The sequence below is a fragment of the Carya illinoinensis genome, chromosome 14 (assembly GCF_018687715.1).
Source record: "Carya illinoinensis cultivar Pawnee chromosome 14, C.illinoinensisPawnee_v1, whole genome shotgun sequence".
Classification (NCBI taxonomy): domain Eukaryota; kingdom Viridiplantae; phylum Streptophyta; class Magnoliopsida; order Fagales; family Juglandaceae; genus Carya; species Carya illinoinensis.
In genome coordinates this window covers 205,488-219,529 of record NC_056765.1, presented here as the reverse complement: position 1 = coordinate 219,529, position 14,042 = coordinate 205,488, and the positions used below count along the sequence as shown (strand labels likewise).

The 14,042-nt window shown below is 33.2% G+C and overlaps 1 protein-coding gene across 1 annotated transcript; it reads left to right on the top strand.

The window, feature by feature from the left end:
• The first annotated feature begins 9,016 nt into the window (after window positions 1-9,016).
• Window positions 9,017-13,914, top strand: LOC122293455 (phenylacetaldehyde reductase-like). The gene is made up of 6 exons (XM_043102036.1): window positions 9,017-9,434; window positions 10,683-10,852; window positions 11,437-11,628; window positions 12,083-12,245; window positions 12,672-12,858; window positions 13,351-13,914. The coding sequence occupies exons 1-6, from the start codon at window positions 9,311-9,313 to the stop codon at window positions 13,493-13,495; spliced, it is 981 nt and encodes a 326-aa protein (XP_042957970.1). The 5' UTR covers window positions 9,017-9,310; the 3' UTR covers window positions 13,496-13,914.
• Window positions 13,915-14,042: the final 128 nt, after the last annotated feature.

Here is a 14,042-nt window from a genome sequence, read left to right as displayed (position 1 = left end):
AGAGGAATGGGTGTCTTCAGTGTATGAAGAGGTATCTGTCATGGCTCATGATACCATGTTAATAGTGATGCAGAGAATGAAAAATAGAGCTGAGTATGAAGACAACGAAAGCAACATAAAGCTGAAAAAGGCACTAACTGAAATTGTATATATGATTCTCACATTGTACACAGTCCGTGTATGTCTATTTATAGATTACAATTATAAATGATAAAAACAAATAAAAGAATATTGACAGCTCATAAGGTATAAAAGAATTCCTCATGTAACAGCTGCATCCTTATTAGGTGGAACTGTGGCTATTGTAGATCCAATTGTGTCTTTTAATTTCAACACCTCTAGTCACCGCACCAGCCGGGCTACATCTACTCTAGGTCTCTGCTAGTTGTCTCAAAACAGAACAACAGATTTCTTTAAGATCATTGCATGCACGTTTGTTCAAGTCTAACAACTCCACAAACTGATCAGAATCTGAGACTCACATGCCGTTCGATATATGTGACTCTACTATGGAAGAAGTCGGAGACGCTGCATTGGAAGTTCTAATTATATTGGGACTGTTCTACCGTCTAGTTGGCTGAGTAGGCTTTGCGGGGGTCTCTAGAAACCACAAGACCTGCCCCGCATGAAGAACTGCATCTTCTCAATTCTGTTGCATAAACGTTGTTTCCTAGCCAGCTACTAGCCAGTTAGGAACATTCTTTGGTACGTATAATCTAGTTAATTGTGTACTTTACTACAAGTAGTTATGATGAAATAGAGAACTTTTCTAGGAAATTCTGCGCATGTAGTATGCAGGAGTAAGAAAATTGTAAATGAAAAGAAATTCACGTAACAACTGGAGATCAGATACAGAAACGTCAGAGAAATTATGCAACCATACAAAACTGATCAATATATAATTAATAAGAGTTGTCAATATTGGAGTGAACAACTACGTATAGAGATATATGAATCTGTCTAGTTACAAGCTCTAAATATATAAATCTTATGCGAATCATTTGTAAAGAAGTAGTCTCTACAATAAAATAAAATAAAATAAAATTAACTTTTCACATTTTTTTATAATAAAATCTACTATTTTATATATATAGGACTCAGCTCGATCGAGATATATACATTTGAAATCTAAATATATCATTATGGAGTCTGGAGGCGTAGTACATACATAGGTGTTGAAACTTGAAACCTTGAAGCTAGGGGTTCATTCGGTCTGGTTCGGGTATTATGGACCGGACCTGACCTATACGGTTCAGAGTTTTTCTACCCTAGACTGGACCGAAATGGATAAGGACCGATTCGGTCCGGTCCCATTCGGGATAGGCCAGTCTGGTAGGTCTCTCGATCCCATTCGGGGCGCTCGGTTCGGTCAGTCTGCCCTAGTCCAAACTGGGCCCTTGGCCCAATCCGTTTAGTTTTTTTGGCTCACTAACCCTTTTATCCAATTTTAAGTCAAAAAATACTAAAAATAAAAGATCTTGAAGGGAAAATAAAAATAATTAAGATTATCAATCGAATTATTTTAGTGCAGCACTCCAGAAAACATTAAATATTCCAATTATCAATACTGTTATACTAACTTACTAAGTCATGTTATGAATAACTGCAGAAAAATACCTAATCAGTAATAAGTAAGTAATAAGTAAAATACCTAATCAGTAATAAATAAATTAAAAACAATCCCTAATTAGTAAAATACCTAATAAGTAATAACTAATATATAACTTATATCAAAGTTATCCTATGTTAAAACTTAAAAAGTCTGAATAGAAAAAGATAAAAAATAAAAATGAAAAAAAATACAAGTAACAATTACATAATAATACACAGCTGTCACTTTCTTAGACTCTTACCCTTTCATATTTACTGATTTACATCAATACAAAACACAAATATATATATATATATATATGAACACATCTAGATTAACAACCAAATGAAGTTCCTTCCCTACTACAGCCTACTGCTACAAAATAATAAAACACATAATAAACCATAGCCACAAAGTTGCTGCCTCCGGGCTTCCTGCTTTGTTGCTAGTTCCTTGCTACTGCCACAAAGCTCCTGCTACTTAGTTCTTGCTACTGATACTCATGCACTGCAGTTTGCACATGCCACTTATAGTGAGAGTTTGAGCAATTATCTTATGAGTTATGACTCTATGAGCAACCAAAATATGTTACTGATTTTAGGACCCTTAAAAAAGGTAAAAAATAATTATAATAATCAGATATGAGACATATTATGTTAGCAACAAGCATATATATTTACATGATGAGCTTTTAAGTTGCTTAAAAAAATAGAGTTCAAACTAATCATTTATGTGTCCAATAGTACTAGACCCATGTGATTTCAACTTATAATGTTGTGTTCTTGGTTATTGTTTGGAGTTACTAAGGACTAAAGAAGGGCTGATCAGATTTAGCATGTAAATGTTTATATGGTATGCATGTATATATGTGGGTGTTGAAGGAGTAAAGTGCTCCTAGTCCTAGTTTTGGACCAAGCATGGTTTGTAGGTTGGTTTGTGAATTTTCATGACTAGAATTAAGTGTTGTTAAGAATTAAGATGAAAATGAAACTGATTGTTGTTAACACTTAAAAATGTGATTAAAATGTATGTTGATAATGTTAGGCTTAAAGATGATACATATTTTAGAGTTGAAATGCATGTTTTATTTGGTGTTTTGAGTCCAAAACTTGAGTGATTATGAATTCAATGATTTAAAGTATAAAAATGGTCTAGGCATTATAAGCATGTAGACTGAAAGCTTTGAACTCGATTTAAGTAGTTTTGAGATAAACATGAAACATGCATGACTAATGTGACTAAATGGAGTAATGACACAGAAGTGACCAAATGAGTGCTTTATGTGTTGCAAAGCAGCAAATGATGAAGCTTGAGCAGTTGAGTTAGATTTTTGGTTAATTAGTCTTAAAAGTGTATTGAAGATGAAGGATGCAATGTAATTTCCAGAGTTCAACACAAAACATAAGTTGTAACACTTACAAAGTTAAATTTCCAGCTTCCACAAATAAATTGTGAGTCCTTGATTTCATTATTGGAAGTCTAGAACATTAAAAAAATACACACCATAAACCCAAAGTACCAAACAAACCTCAAATTAAATGTATAATAATCCAAGTAAAGCATGCATATATATATATATTGCATTTGCAATGTCAAAAATATATAGCAATATAATAAAACATATAATTAATTAAATGATGCATTTGTTACATGGCATCTAAATGCAACATCAGCCACTTTATTGCAAAAACAATTAAACACATAAGCAGTTTTAAAATTCAAACATTAAAAAATAAATCTATGGCAAATGGCCCACATGAACAATGCCTTTAAGAAAAACCATAACGAACAATCTTCTCACCTGTTTAGTCTTTAATTAGCATTGAAATTTGGGCTAGTAGGCATTGAATTTGATGCCTCCATAGAATCAGCAAACTCACCTAAAAATTTAAAACAAAACAAGTTAAATAGCCTTACACAACATATATTATAAAACAAAATAAACAACAAAATAAATGCATTATATACCCATATCTAACTGTTTCTCAAATTCCTTCACTTCATCCATTAAAGTCCTAAGGCTTATTAGAGTAGAAGAAGAACAAAGCCAATTTTATGCACATATGAGACCCTCAACACTCATCAGACTTAAACTACTTCTGAAAGGGTCAAGCACACGACTAGCAGTGTTAAAAGTAGATTCAGAGGCCACAGTAGATACCGGTATTGCAAGTATATCGCGTGCAACCTTTAAAAGTACACGATATCTAATAGAATTCACCTTCCACCAATTTAGAATGTCAAAATTATCATCTTGATCCTCACATCTTTCAGTTAGATATCTATCAACTTCTGACTTACTTTCCAAACTGTCTTCTAACTGTAACTTTTGCTTAAATTGTGCCATCAATTGTGCCTTTCTACTCTCATTCTTGTCAACTGAAGGACCTACATCTTCATGTGGGGAACTTGTGCACTGAGGAGAACTCTCTTCTTCATTTTCCATGTATGCTCATAAATATGGATAAATGCATTTCTCACCCTCCAACTGAAATCAATTTTTTTTTGTAGGATCATGTGCATACATTTGTCCCAAACCAAAATCAAGATATCACATCTTGAACCGAGGATCAAGAAGAACCCCAACATACAGCAACATATTCTGATTTTTTAAATTGTCCCAATACTTTTCAAACTTTTTCAACATATTTGTGGCCATTAATCCCACCACAGGGTTTCGTTCTTCACACTCTATGTTAATAGCATATTTAATACAACCAACTCCGTGAAAAAAATATTACAAATTACGTATTCACCCCCCGAGAAGCGTAATGTTGAATCGTGAAATAATTGAAGAAACCTCATAAATAGCTTCACCTTTTCCCAATCGGATGCATTGGGAGTCCCTAACTTCCTCGACTTTCTTCTATTTACCACATCTTCATCATCAACATTGTCGTCATCATCATCTTGAATACTACCAAGGAAACACAGATCTTCTTCCTCCAATCTCTCAAAAGCCTTTCTAAATTTTGCAGCCCTTTCCAACATAAGATAGGTGGAGTTCCACCTAGTTGGTACATCTAAGCAAACTTGGCTTTTGGATTGAATATCTTCTAAACCCACACATTTCTTAAATATCGCCCACCTTTGAGGGGAAGATTTAACATATTTCACAACACCCTGCACCTTCACAATAGACTCATCATATTCTTTCAACCCTTCATGAACGATTAAATTCAAAATATGGGCACAACATCGCACATGTAAGAAATCATGTTCCAAAATCGTGTCTCTCCTATACTTGGTTTTTTTTTTTCAAAAAAGAAACGGCCCCATTATTAGAACTTGCATTATCAAGAGTGATTGCAAGTATCTTTGGTCGCCCCCAATCATGCAAACACATCTCTATACCCTTACCAAGTGTATCACCCTTGTGATTTTCAACTAAAGAAAAGGATAGAATCCTCTTGTGTAATTTTCAGTCATCATCAATAAAGTATGCTGTCAAACACATATAGTTTAGGTTTTACACGGATGTCCATGTATCCATGGTCAGGGAAATTCACTACCCTCGAAGAGCATTTTTCAACTTTTGTTTTTCCTTCAAAAACAAAGTAAAGCAGTCCTTGGCAACCGTCATACGGGATGGAATCCCTACCCACTTAGGGCAAACTACAAGCATAAACTTCCTGAAACCCTCCCCTTCAGCATGCTTAAAGGGCAACTCATCAAGAATAATCATCTCTGCTAAGACTTGTCGGCAAGCCTCAACACTTAATGAAATTGGCACAAGTCCCCCACTACTACTTCCTCCTTCCACCTTCCTAGCTAGAGTCGTCTGGGAATTATCCGTCTTCTTAAATGAACATTTTTTATATTGGTGCTCAATGTGATACTTCATAGATTTCATATCATTGGTCTTCGTATCACATGCATACGAAACACCACAATAATTGCAAGCAGCCCTAGGTTTAGTGGGATCACCTTTTAGTATTTTTGTAAAGTGATCTCAAATCATTGACCTCACTCTACCACGTTGTGACCCACCAACAACACTATTACTTACATTGGATGGCTGTGGAGGTGGAGGTGGAGGTGGAGGTAAAAATGGAGGAATGTCTTGTGTTGACTCTTGCACATCATTTGTAGACAAGTCCATCTATAAAAATGAAGAGACATAAATTAAATTCACAGGAAAAATAAGAAATAGAATTGTTGTCTCATAATGATAATAGCCATTAGCCAATAGGTAGAGATTAAAAAAAAAAATACAGAAACAGAAATAGAAACAAATAAACAGAAATAGAGAAATAGAAACAGAAACAGAAATAGAGGCAGAAACAAAGATGTCTTCAAATGCATATTGTATTCTTTCTATTGAACATCAGCCACGTTTTTAATTTTATTGACCTTATTTTTGCTTTCACACCATCTTTTGCTTCAAATTGTGACAAGTCAATCATAATTGACAAAATAATACATATATTTAGTCAAATGATGATATATGGTTATACATCCACGTTTTTTTTTTCCCCATGTGTACTTAAAGGATGCCCCCATTCAAGAAGAATGAAGGGAAATATATGATAATTTTAAAAAAACATGTGCTATTTTCCAACTTATGAATATCATTTCTGATTAATCATCTCAACAACTTCTCAGAATAGTCAAGTCTATAATCAGGAATAAGAAAAATCACCAAGATATCTAAAAATACTACATTCTTTTGCAAAGTATGCATGCATGCAGTTGGGTTGGTTCTTATCTCCGAATCATTTAAGTATGAATATATATATAGACACACACACACACACTATTTTATTGGTAAAGGCATTGTGATTTCAAAATTACATTCCTGTTTAAGCAGGTGGGTTGGGGGATGTTAGTTGATTATAGATAACAAACCCAACAACAACCAACCTCTCATTTGGAATTAAAACCTAGCTAGCCACCTAGCTATCTCCACTCTTGTTTTCTCATGGAATTAATATCATTTTTTTTTATTTTTATTTTTGCAAAATATCGATAATAGCTTCATGATTTTGTTGATATTCATACGAATGGTAGAAACCAGAATAAATGCTAGTTGTTACATGGTTTTTAATTTTAGGAGGCTTCCTGATCTTTGTCCCAAATCACCAAAATATTTCATTACTACTTCTACTAGTGTTTCCTCATGATCTTCTCGATCTATATATCTATGGTATATTCTAGCAACTATAGTTTATCCATATATACATATTACACTGGACTTAAGATCAAAACAAATTAATCAAGAACCAAATAATCACCAACAAACAAAATTTATCACCGAGAGAGAGAGAGAGAGGGTACCGAAGAATAAATGGTGACGGAGGGGCAAGGCGGCAAGGGGGGGGATCGTGATCTAGGGTTTCTAACTCGGGAGGGGAAAAAAGGGGAAGTGATCCGCACGTACGGGGTGGGGGGACTTAAATGTGATTGATAAAAAGGGCACCGTTTAGTTCTTTAATGGACCCAAATGGCGCCGTTTTAAGGGCTTTAGAGTGAAAATAAATAAATAAATAAATAACTATGTTGCATGAAACTATTTCACGCAACCCAGTATGTTTTTTTCAGCTGCAGTGACTAAAACGGCACCGTGTATGTATAATATTATACTTAATACTGTTATACCTATATATAATATTAATTATATTATGCTATAATATATTACCTCTTATAATATATTAATATATACTAATACTATATATTAATAATTATACTATTATAGTGTTATTATATATTATACATTGATCTATTTCAAAAAATATATATATTATACATTGATACAAATACATTATGGAATATATAATACATATTATAAAATTATACATGTATTATAATTTATACCCTAGCTCTTAATACTTAATAGTATTAGTAATACATTAAAGAATATAATAATACTTTAATACTAAATATATATAGTTATAGACTTATAGTGATTAGTGATTACTTATTATAATTAGTATAACTATATAATAGTATTAGTATTAGACTATTAGACTACTAGTAATATAGTATAGCTATATATTAGTAATATTAGTTATAGTGTATTAGTGATTTAGTATAGGTTATAACTATATTAATTAATTTTTAGTATAAGTTGTATAACTATAGTCTATAGTCTATATTAAACTATTAGTATTTATTTTATTTTTATACCATATTAGAGTCTAGATTATTAGTATTAATAATTTAGTATAAATATTAGTATTAGAATAAAATTATACATATATTGTAATTTATACCATAACTCTTAAGACTTAATAATATTAGTAATTAATACATTAAAGAATAAAACAATACTTTAATACTAAATATATATAGTTATAGACTTAGTGATTACTTATTATAATTAGTATAACTATATAATAGTATTAGTAATATAATTGATTAGTATTAGACTATTAGTAATATAGTATAGTTATATAATAACTATATAATATAGTAAAGTTAAGTGATTAGTTTATTTAGTTATTATAATTATTATAGTTATACTATATAACTATAGTAATTACTTAATGGCGAGTTAGTGATATAATTAGGTTAGATAAAAATTATAGTTATAGTATAGTTATAGGTTAGACTATTAGTAATATAGTATAGTAATAAACTTATATAGATTAGACTATTAGTAATATTATTTATAGACTACCCACTTAGTTTTTAGTATAAGTTATAACTATAGTCTATATTAGTATAAATTTAAGTTTAAGTTATCTAACTATACTCTATATTAGACTATTAGTATTTATTTTATTTTTATACCATATTAGAGTCTAGAGTCTAGACTATTACTCTATTAGTATTAGTAATTTAGTATAAATATTAGTATTAGTATAAAATTCTAAATAATAGTATTAGTTAATAATTACTTAATGGTAAGTTAGTGATACATTTAGGTTAGATGAAAATTATATAATTAATTATATACAATTATTATATAATCAATATATATAAATTATAAAAAAAAAATATAAATTTCATTCAGTCCGGTCTGGGGTGAAAAATCCCTAGACCGTGGACCGGACTGAATGATTTCGGTCCATTATAATTCGGATCGAGACCGATCAGGACCAATTTCGCTCCAGTCCAATCCGGTCCAAATTAACCGGTCCAGTCGGTTTTCCCAATCCAGACCGGCCGATTATCACTCCTGCCTGCTAATTTTTGCTAGCTAGCAGACAGTCTTCCTTACTTTCTGAACCATGTTGAGGCTGCATGCAGGCATGCATGCATGCCTGCGCTGATGGTGGGGAACTTTAATTAATGATCGATGCCAATAATATTTATATAACCAAATTGGATCGCACGGACCCTTCGATCATCATGACATGGTTGATTAATTATCCCAAAACTAATAAGAAAAACGAAACCCACGTTAAACATTTCAAACATTCATGTATTCTTTAAAAAAAAAAAAATCATGTAACTCCAAAGGATAAATATTAGTATAATTGCTGGGAAGGTGGGTGGGAAGTGGCCAGGAAGTGATCACAGTACTACCTACCAGCTTATAACCATATATGTTTACTGCATAGCATATTCCCTGGCCTGAAAAGCTAGACATTGATCCAACCTAGACGTTGCTGTATCCGTCGGTCAACTGCAATCATAATCGCTATCTTCCCCGGCCGGCCATCCTGTCATGACCCCTTACGTACCATAAAAAAAGCATTGACTGCCACATAGGTCACGCAGATTATCAGAGAGAAACAGAAGAAACAGTACTAGAAAGTAATTGAGAGGAGGATCATGAGTACTGGCGCTGCAGAGAAATTGGTGTGCGTCACTGGAGCTTCGGGATACATAGCATCATGGCTGGTGAAGCACTTGCTCCGACGTGGCTATACCGTCAAAGCTACAGTTCGAGACCCAAGTCGGTGATCTCTCTTTCTAATCTCCCCTTCGTTTCCACGGTACCGAATTAATGTTATTTTATTTTTTATTTTTTTTGTTGCTCAAACGTTATTAAATGATTTAATAAAGAAAATATTGTAAGAAGATCTGGATGGATGAACGAGTACAGTCCTGAATATTATTGTCTGTTTAGCGCTTTGATGGGTCGGTTTCTACGGGTTTCTCCCGTCATCTGGGTTGACCTCAGGTGACGTTTCAGAGAGTAAAAGGCGACGCCGAGAGAGAGAGAGAGAGAGAGAGAGAGAGAGGAATTAAGATGGAATGCTGGCATGAATCCTCATAATTGCAGAGCTGATTTTAGAATTTGTTTTACGTATCTTAAAATTTTTTTTTTTTAAAAAGTACATTTTTCTATCCTCAGCAGGTAACTGTAAAAGCGTTTTCCAAACCACTGAAATCGGATTTTTGTAAAAGGTGAATAAATATCGAAACTATAATTTTTTTATAATAAATTATACTCTTTTTTAAAATAATTATACAACTTCAAAGTAATTATATTACATTTATATACTCTACGACTAACATTATTGTTTAAAAGTAAAGTTTTAATGAAGAGTGTCAAATGTCAATTTTAAGTTATTTGAGAGTTTACGATACAAAACCTTAATAATATGATAATATAAAATGCAGTCATCCCTCGTTGAAAAAGAATTAAGCCAAAGGATTTTTATTGGAAGATTTTGGGAAAGTGATTAATTTTCAGATTTTCACAGAGAAAGATAGTGATGTTTTCCACTGAACTATTTTATCTCAAAATAATTTTCAATAGGAAAAAATTAATGCCAAAACAAGCAAGCCTTCACCTACTCTTTGTTGTGTTTTGTAGCAGTCTGTTCGTGTTTTTGGACAATCCGGTAAACGTAAATACATTGTCGAATTACGTAAATCTTGTATTGTGTGTGAGTTTTTTAATCTCATTTTCGTTTTTTTCTTATTGTTCATATCACTCTGTAATTCCAAAGTACTAACATTTATATGCCATATTTATTAGTTTTAAGGCTCTTTGCATTTGACATGTACACAACCTCACCGTCGAGTGGTGAAGTAATGAACTGTCATCACATGAGGATGGTTCATCTTTTATTAAGGATGTTATCTTGTAAAACAGTCGGTTTACCTTTTTCTTCCTCGGGTCTTTTTTCATGCACACTGCTTGATAGTCCAAAATTTTGAGTTCCTATTAAAATTTCTGGTATATATTCTACAGATGATCCGAAGAAAACTGAGCATTTACTTTCACTTGATGGAGCCAAAGAGAAACTTCAGCTATTCAAAGCAAATTTAATGGAAGAAGGGTCTTTTGATTCTGTAGTTGATGGATGCCAAGGTGTTTTTCATACAGCATCCCCCGCTTTTCATTCAGCCAATGACCCACAGGTTGAATCTATGAGATTATTTTTTTATTGGGATATTTAAGGTGAATCGTTATAATATTTCCAATCATGTCCTGAAAGCTTAGTTTGTTTGTTTAATGATCTAAAACAACTACAGGGATCTGAATCCTGATGCCGGCTCTCTTGTTTTTGCTTCCTGTGATTCTTGCTTAGTGCATGCGCCTTGGCCAAAAAGTTCAGTCCTCTAGTACACGGAATATTATAAACTGGACTTTGCAGAGAAGGCTAGGAAGCATATAACTTTTATTGTCACTGTAGCTTAAAGAGTTGATTGTTCTTTTCTCACAACATTGTCATGTTAAATTGTGTTTTTTTCTTCAATGTTCTCCAACAACTGTGGAAATCAGTGCTCTTAGCTTCAAAGTCATGTAAACTAATGCTATATTGTTTCTAAGAACATGGGACATCATACAAGTTCTACAATGTAATTCAATAACATGATTAGCACATGATAAAATTGCTGAACGCCATTTGTTCAATTTTGTCCAATATTAGTGTTTTTTCTATTGCTTAGTTAAATAAATGAACTCTTATACAAGCTACTTCCACATTTTTCTCATAATTCAGTCAGAAATAATTGATCCAGCAGTGAAGGGAACACTTAACGTTCTTAGATCCTGTGCAAAAGTTGCTTCTATGAAGAGAGTGATTGTAACATCTTCTATGGCTTCAGTTCTCTACAAAAGAAAACCTCTGGACTCTGATGTGGTTGTTGACGAGACTTGGTTTTCAGATCCAGCTATATGTGAGGAGTTGAAGGTGTGTCTACATGCTGTTCTGTAGTCTTAATATCATCTTTTTGATTTTATCTTTAATAAGGTTCCTATATATGGTTGATCTATATATTCGGCAGTGGCAGTCAAAGACCTTGAGTAACGTTTGATTGATGATGCTACCGTAAGTACAAGATATACATAATCTCTTAATTAATTTTTTTAGTTTCGGGTGCACGAGCTTGCGTGTGTATATAATGACTGAGGGACATTAGAGAATAGCAGTATTAAGTGTGTCATGCCTGTCAAGGTTGTCTTTGCCACCTTCTTCCTTTCTCAACGAGCATGGCCATGGCAACTTCTTGGAACATTATTAAAAGTAAATTGCATAGATTCCTGGATGCTCATTATCAGATCAGGCATATATTGCAGATACTTTTTAGGCCTATGATTAATTAGTTACACACCAAGTAAGGATATCTCATTTTGGGTTATTTCAGCTCTGGTATCAGCTCTCAAAAACCTTAGCTGAGGAGGCTGCTTGGAAATTTGCTGAAGAGGGTGGAATAGATTTGGTTACAATGCATCCAGGCTTTGTTATTGGTCCACTCATACAGCCAACTCCTGTTTCTAGCATTGAGGCTTTTATAAAGCTGATGAATGGTACTCTTTCGCAGTTAAAGAGGATTATGCATATTTTATTTGTCTTTACAAAAATTTAAAACGTACAAGTTCATGTATGGCACAGTAAGTGTATCTACGCCTATTCCAGCAAACTCCAAGTGTTAGAACATTTTAAGGATACTACGATAATGGACTGGCATTATAAGTTTCTCTATCTTTGAATGATGAGTAGCTGTTTTGTAGAACTTCCTTTTCTCTGGCCATTTAAGTTCACTTATGCTTAAAAGCAGGTTGTAAGTGACCAAAAATAAAATTGCATGTTTAACTGTAGAGGGCGTGTGAGAATTTTTGGCCTGTAGAAATATACTGATCTCCTTCCAGCCTCGTCCTTCCGTATAATTCTTGCGATTCCATTAGTTAACTTCTTTTGTTTGTTTTTTTTTTTCTTTTTTTGGCTGGGTGCAGGAACTCAAGCATTTCCTAGTGGGATTTATAGATTTGTTGATGTTAGAGATGTTGTTGATGCACATATTCAGGCATTTGAGGCTCCTGCTGCTAGTGGTAGATACTGTTTAGTTGGCGATATTAAACACCATTCTGAGGTTTTCAAGATAGTGCACAAACTCTACCCCAGTTTGCACCTGCCTGAAAAGTGAGTTATTCAATTCCATGGTAATGGCAGTCCTTTATTGGTTCCATAGACACAAGCAACTATATTAATTACTTATGCTTCCATCTTCTTGTTTCATTTAATAACAACATTCTAAATTCCTTAGCACTTTGGTCATTCGAAAGAAATACCATGCTGTTGTGGCTTTTGGAAACTATGATATAATCATGAGCATATTATTTTGTATTTGGAGACTTTCTTTAACCTGTTAGACAACATAATTCCGACATCCTGCACTTTTGACAAAAGAACCAAAATACAGAAAAAATCTTGAGATAAAAGGGATCAGTTTTTGTAAAAAAACCCAAGTATTTCAAAGTAAACAAATTCTCTTCCACCTGCCATTCAATACTTGATGGTCTGAAAGAGTAACTTTCAGGTTAGAATAATTTTTATTTTCTCTAGTGATAATATTCATCAATACTAGTGTCTGAACAAGATTTTTTTTTTTTTTTTTTTTTTTCAATTTTGCAGATGGGAAGATGGCAAGACTCTGGTACCACTCGAGAAGATATCCCAAGACAAAGCCAAAAGTTTGGGTATTAGCTTCATTCCTTTTGAAGTGAGTCTTAGGGACACCATTGAAAGCTTGAAGGAAAATGGCATCCTCACTGTGTGAATTATGTCGTTAATATGGAGTAATGCAAATAAGCACAGTGTGTTCATGTCTGTGGTTTCTTTTTTTTTTTTCTTTTTTTTTTTGGTGGTTAATATGGAGTAATGCAAATAAACACAAACAGTCTGTTTATGTTTGTGGTTCTCTCTCAAATTTTTTTTTTGGCCTTCTCAGCCTTTTGAACTTCGTTTGCTGGGGTTTGCTGGTCTTGAAATGTCTTCAATAATGAATTCCGCTCCCAAATTGCTTACCTACCATATGGTAAGATTCTTGCCACAAAACATCAATTAGCTGGGTTAGCTGGGTGTGACTGAAACCTGTGTCTGTGGGAAATGGTGTTGCATTTGTTTTTGTTTTCGACAAATACTGTGTAACAGTAATGGAACTCGGAAAAATCCCGGCCTAAGAGCATTCACATCCCATTCTCTATAAAATTTCCTATAATTTAACTAAAAAGTACATTTCTTAAAATTTTTCTCTAAATTTTACTCATCTTTCAAAAACCTCCTACATCTCATTCCCTATATTTTCTCCATTTTATTAAAATAAC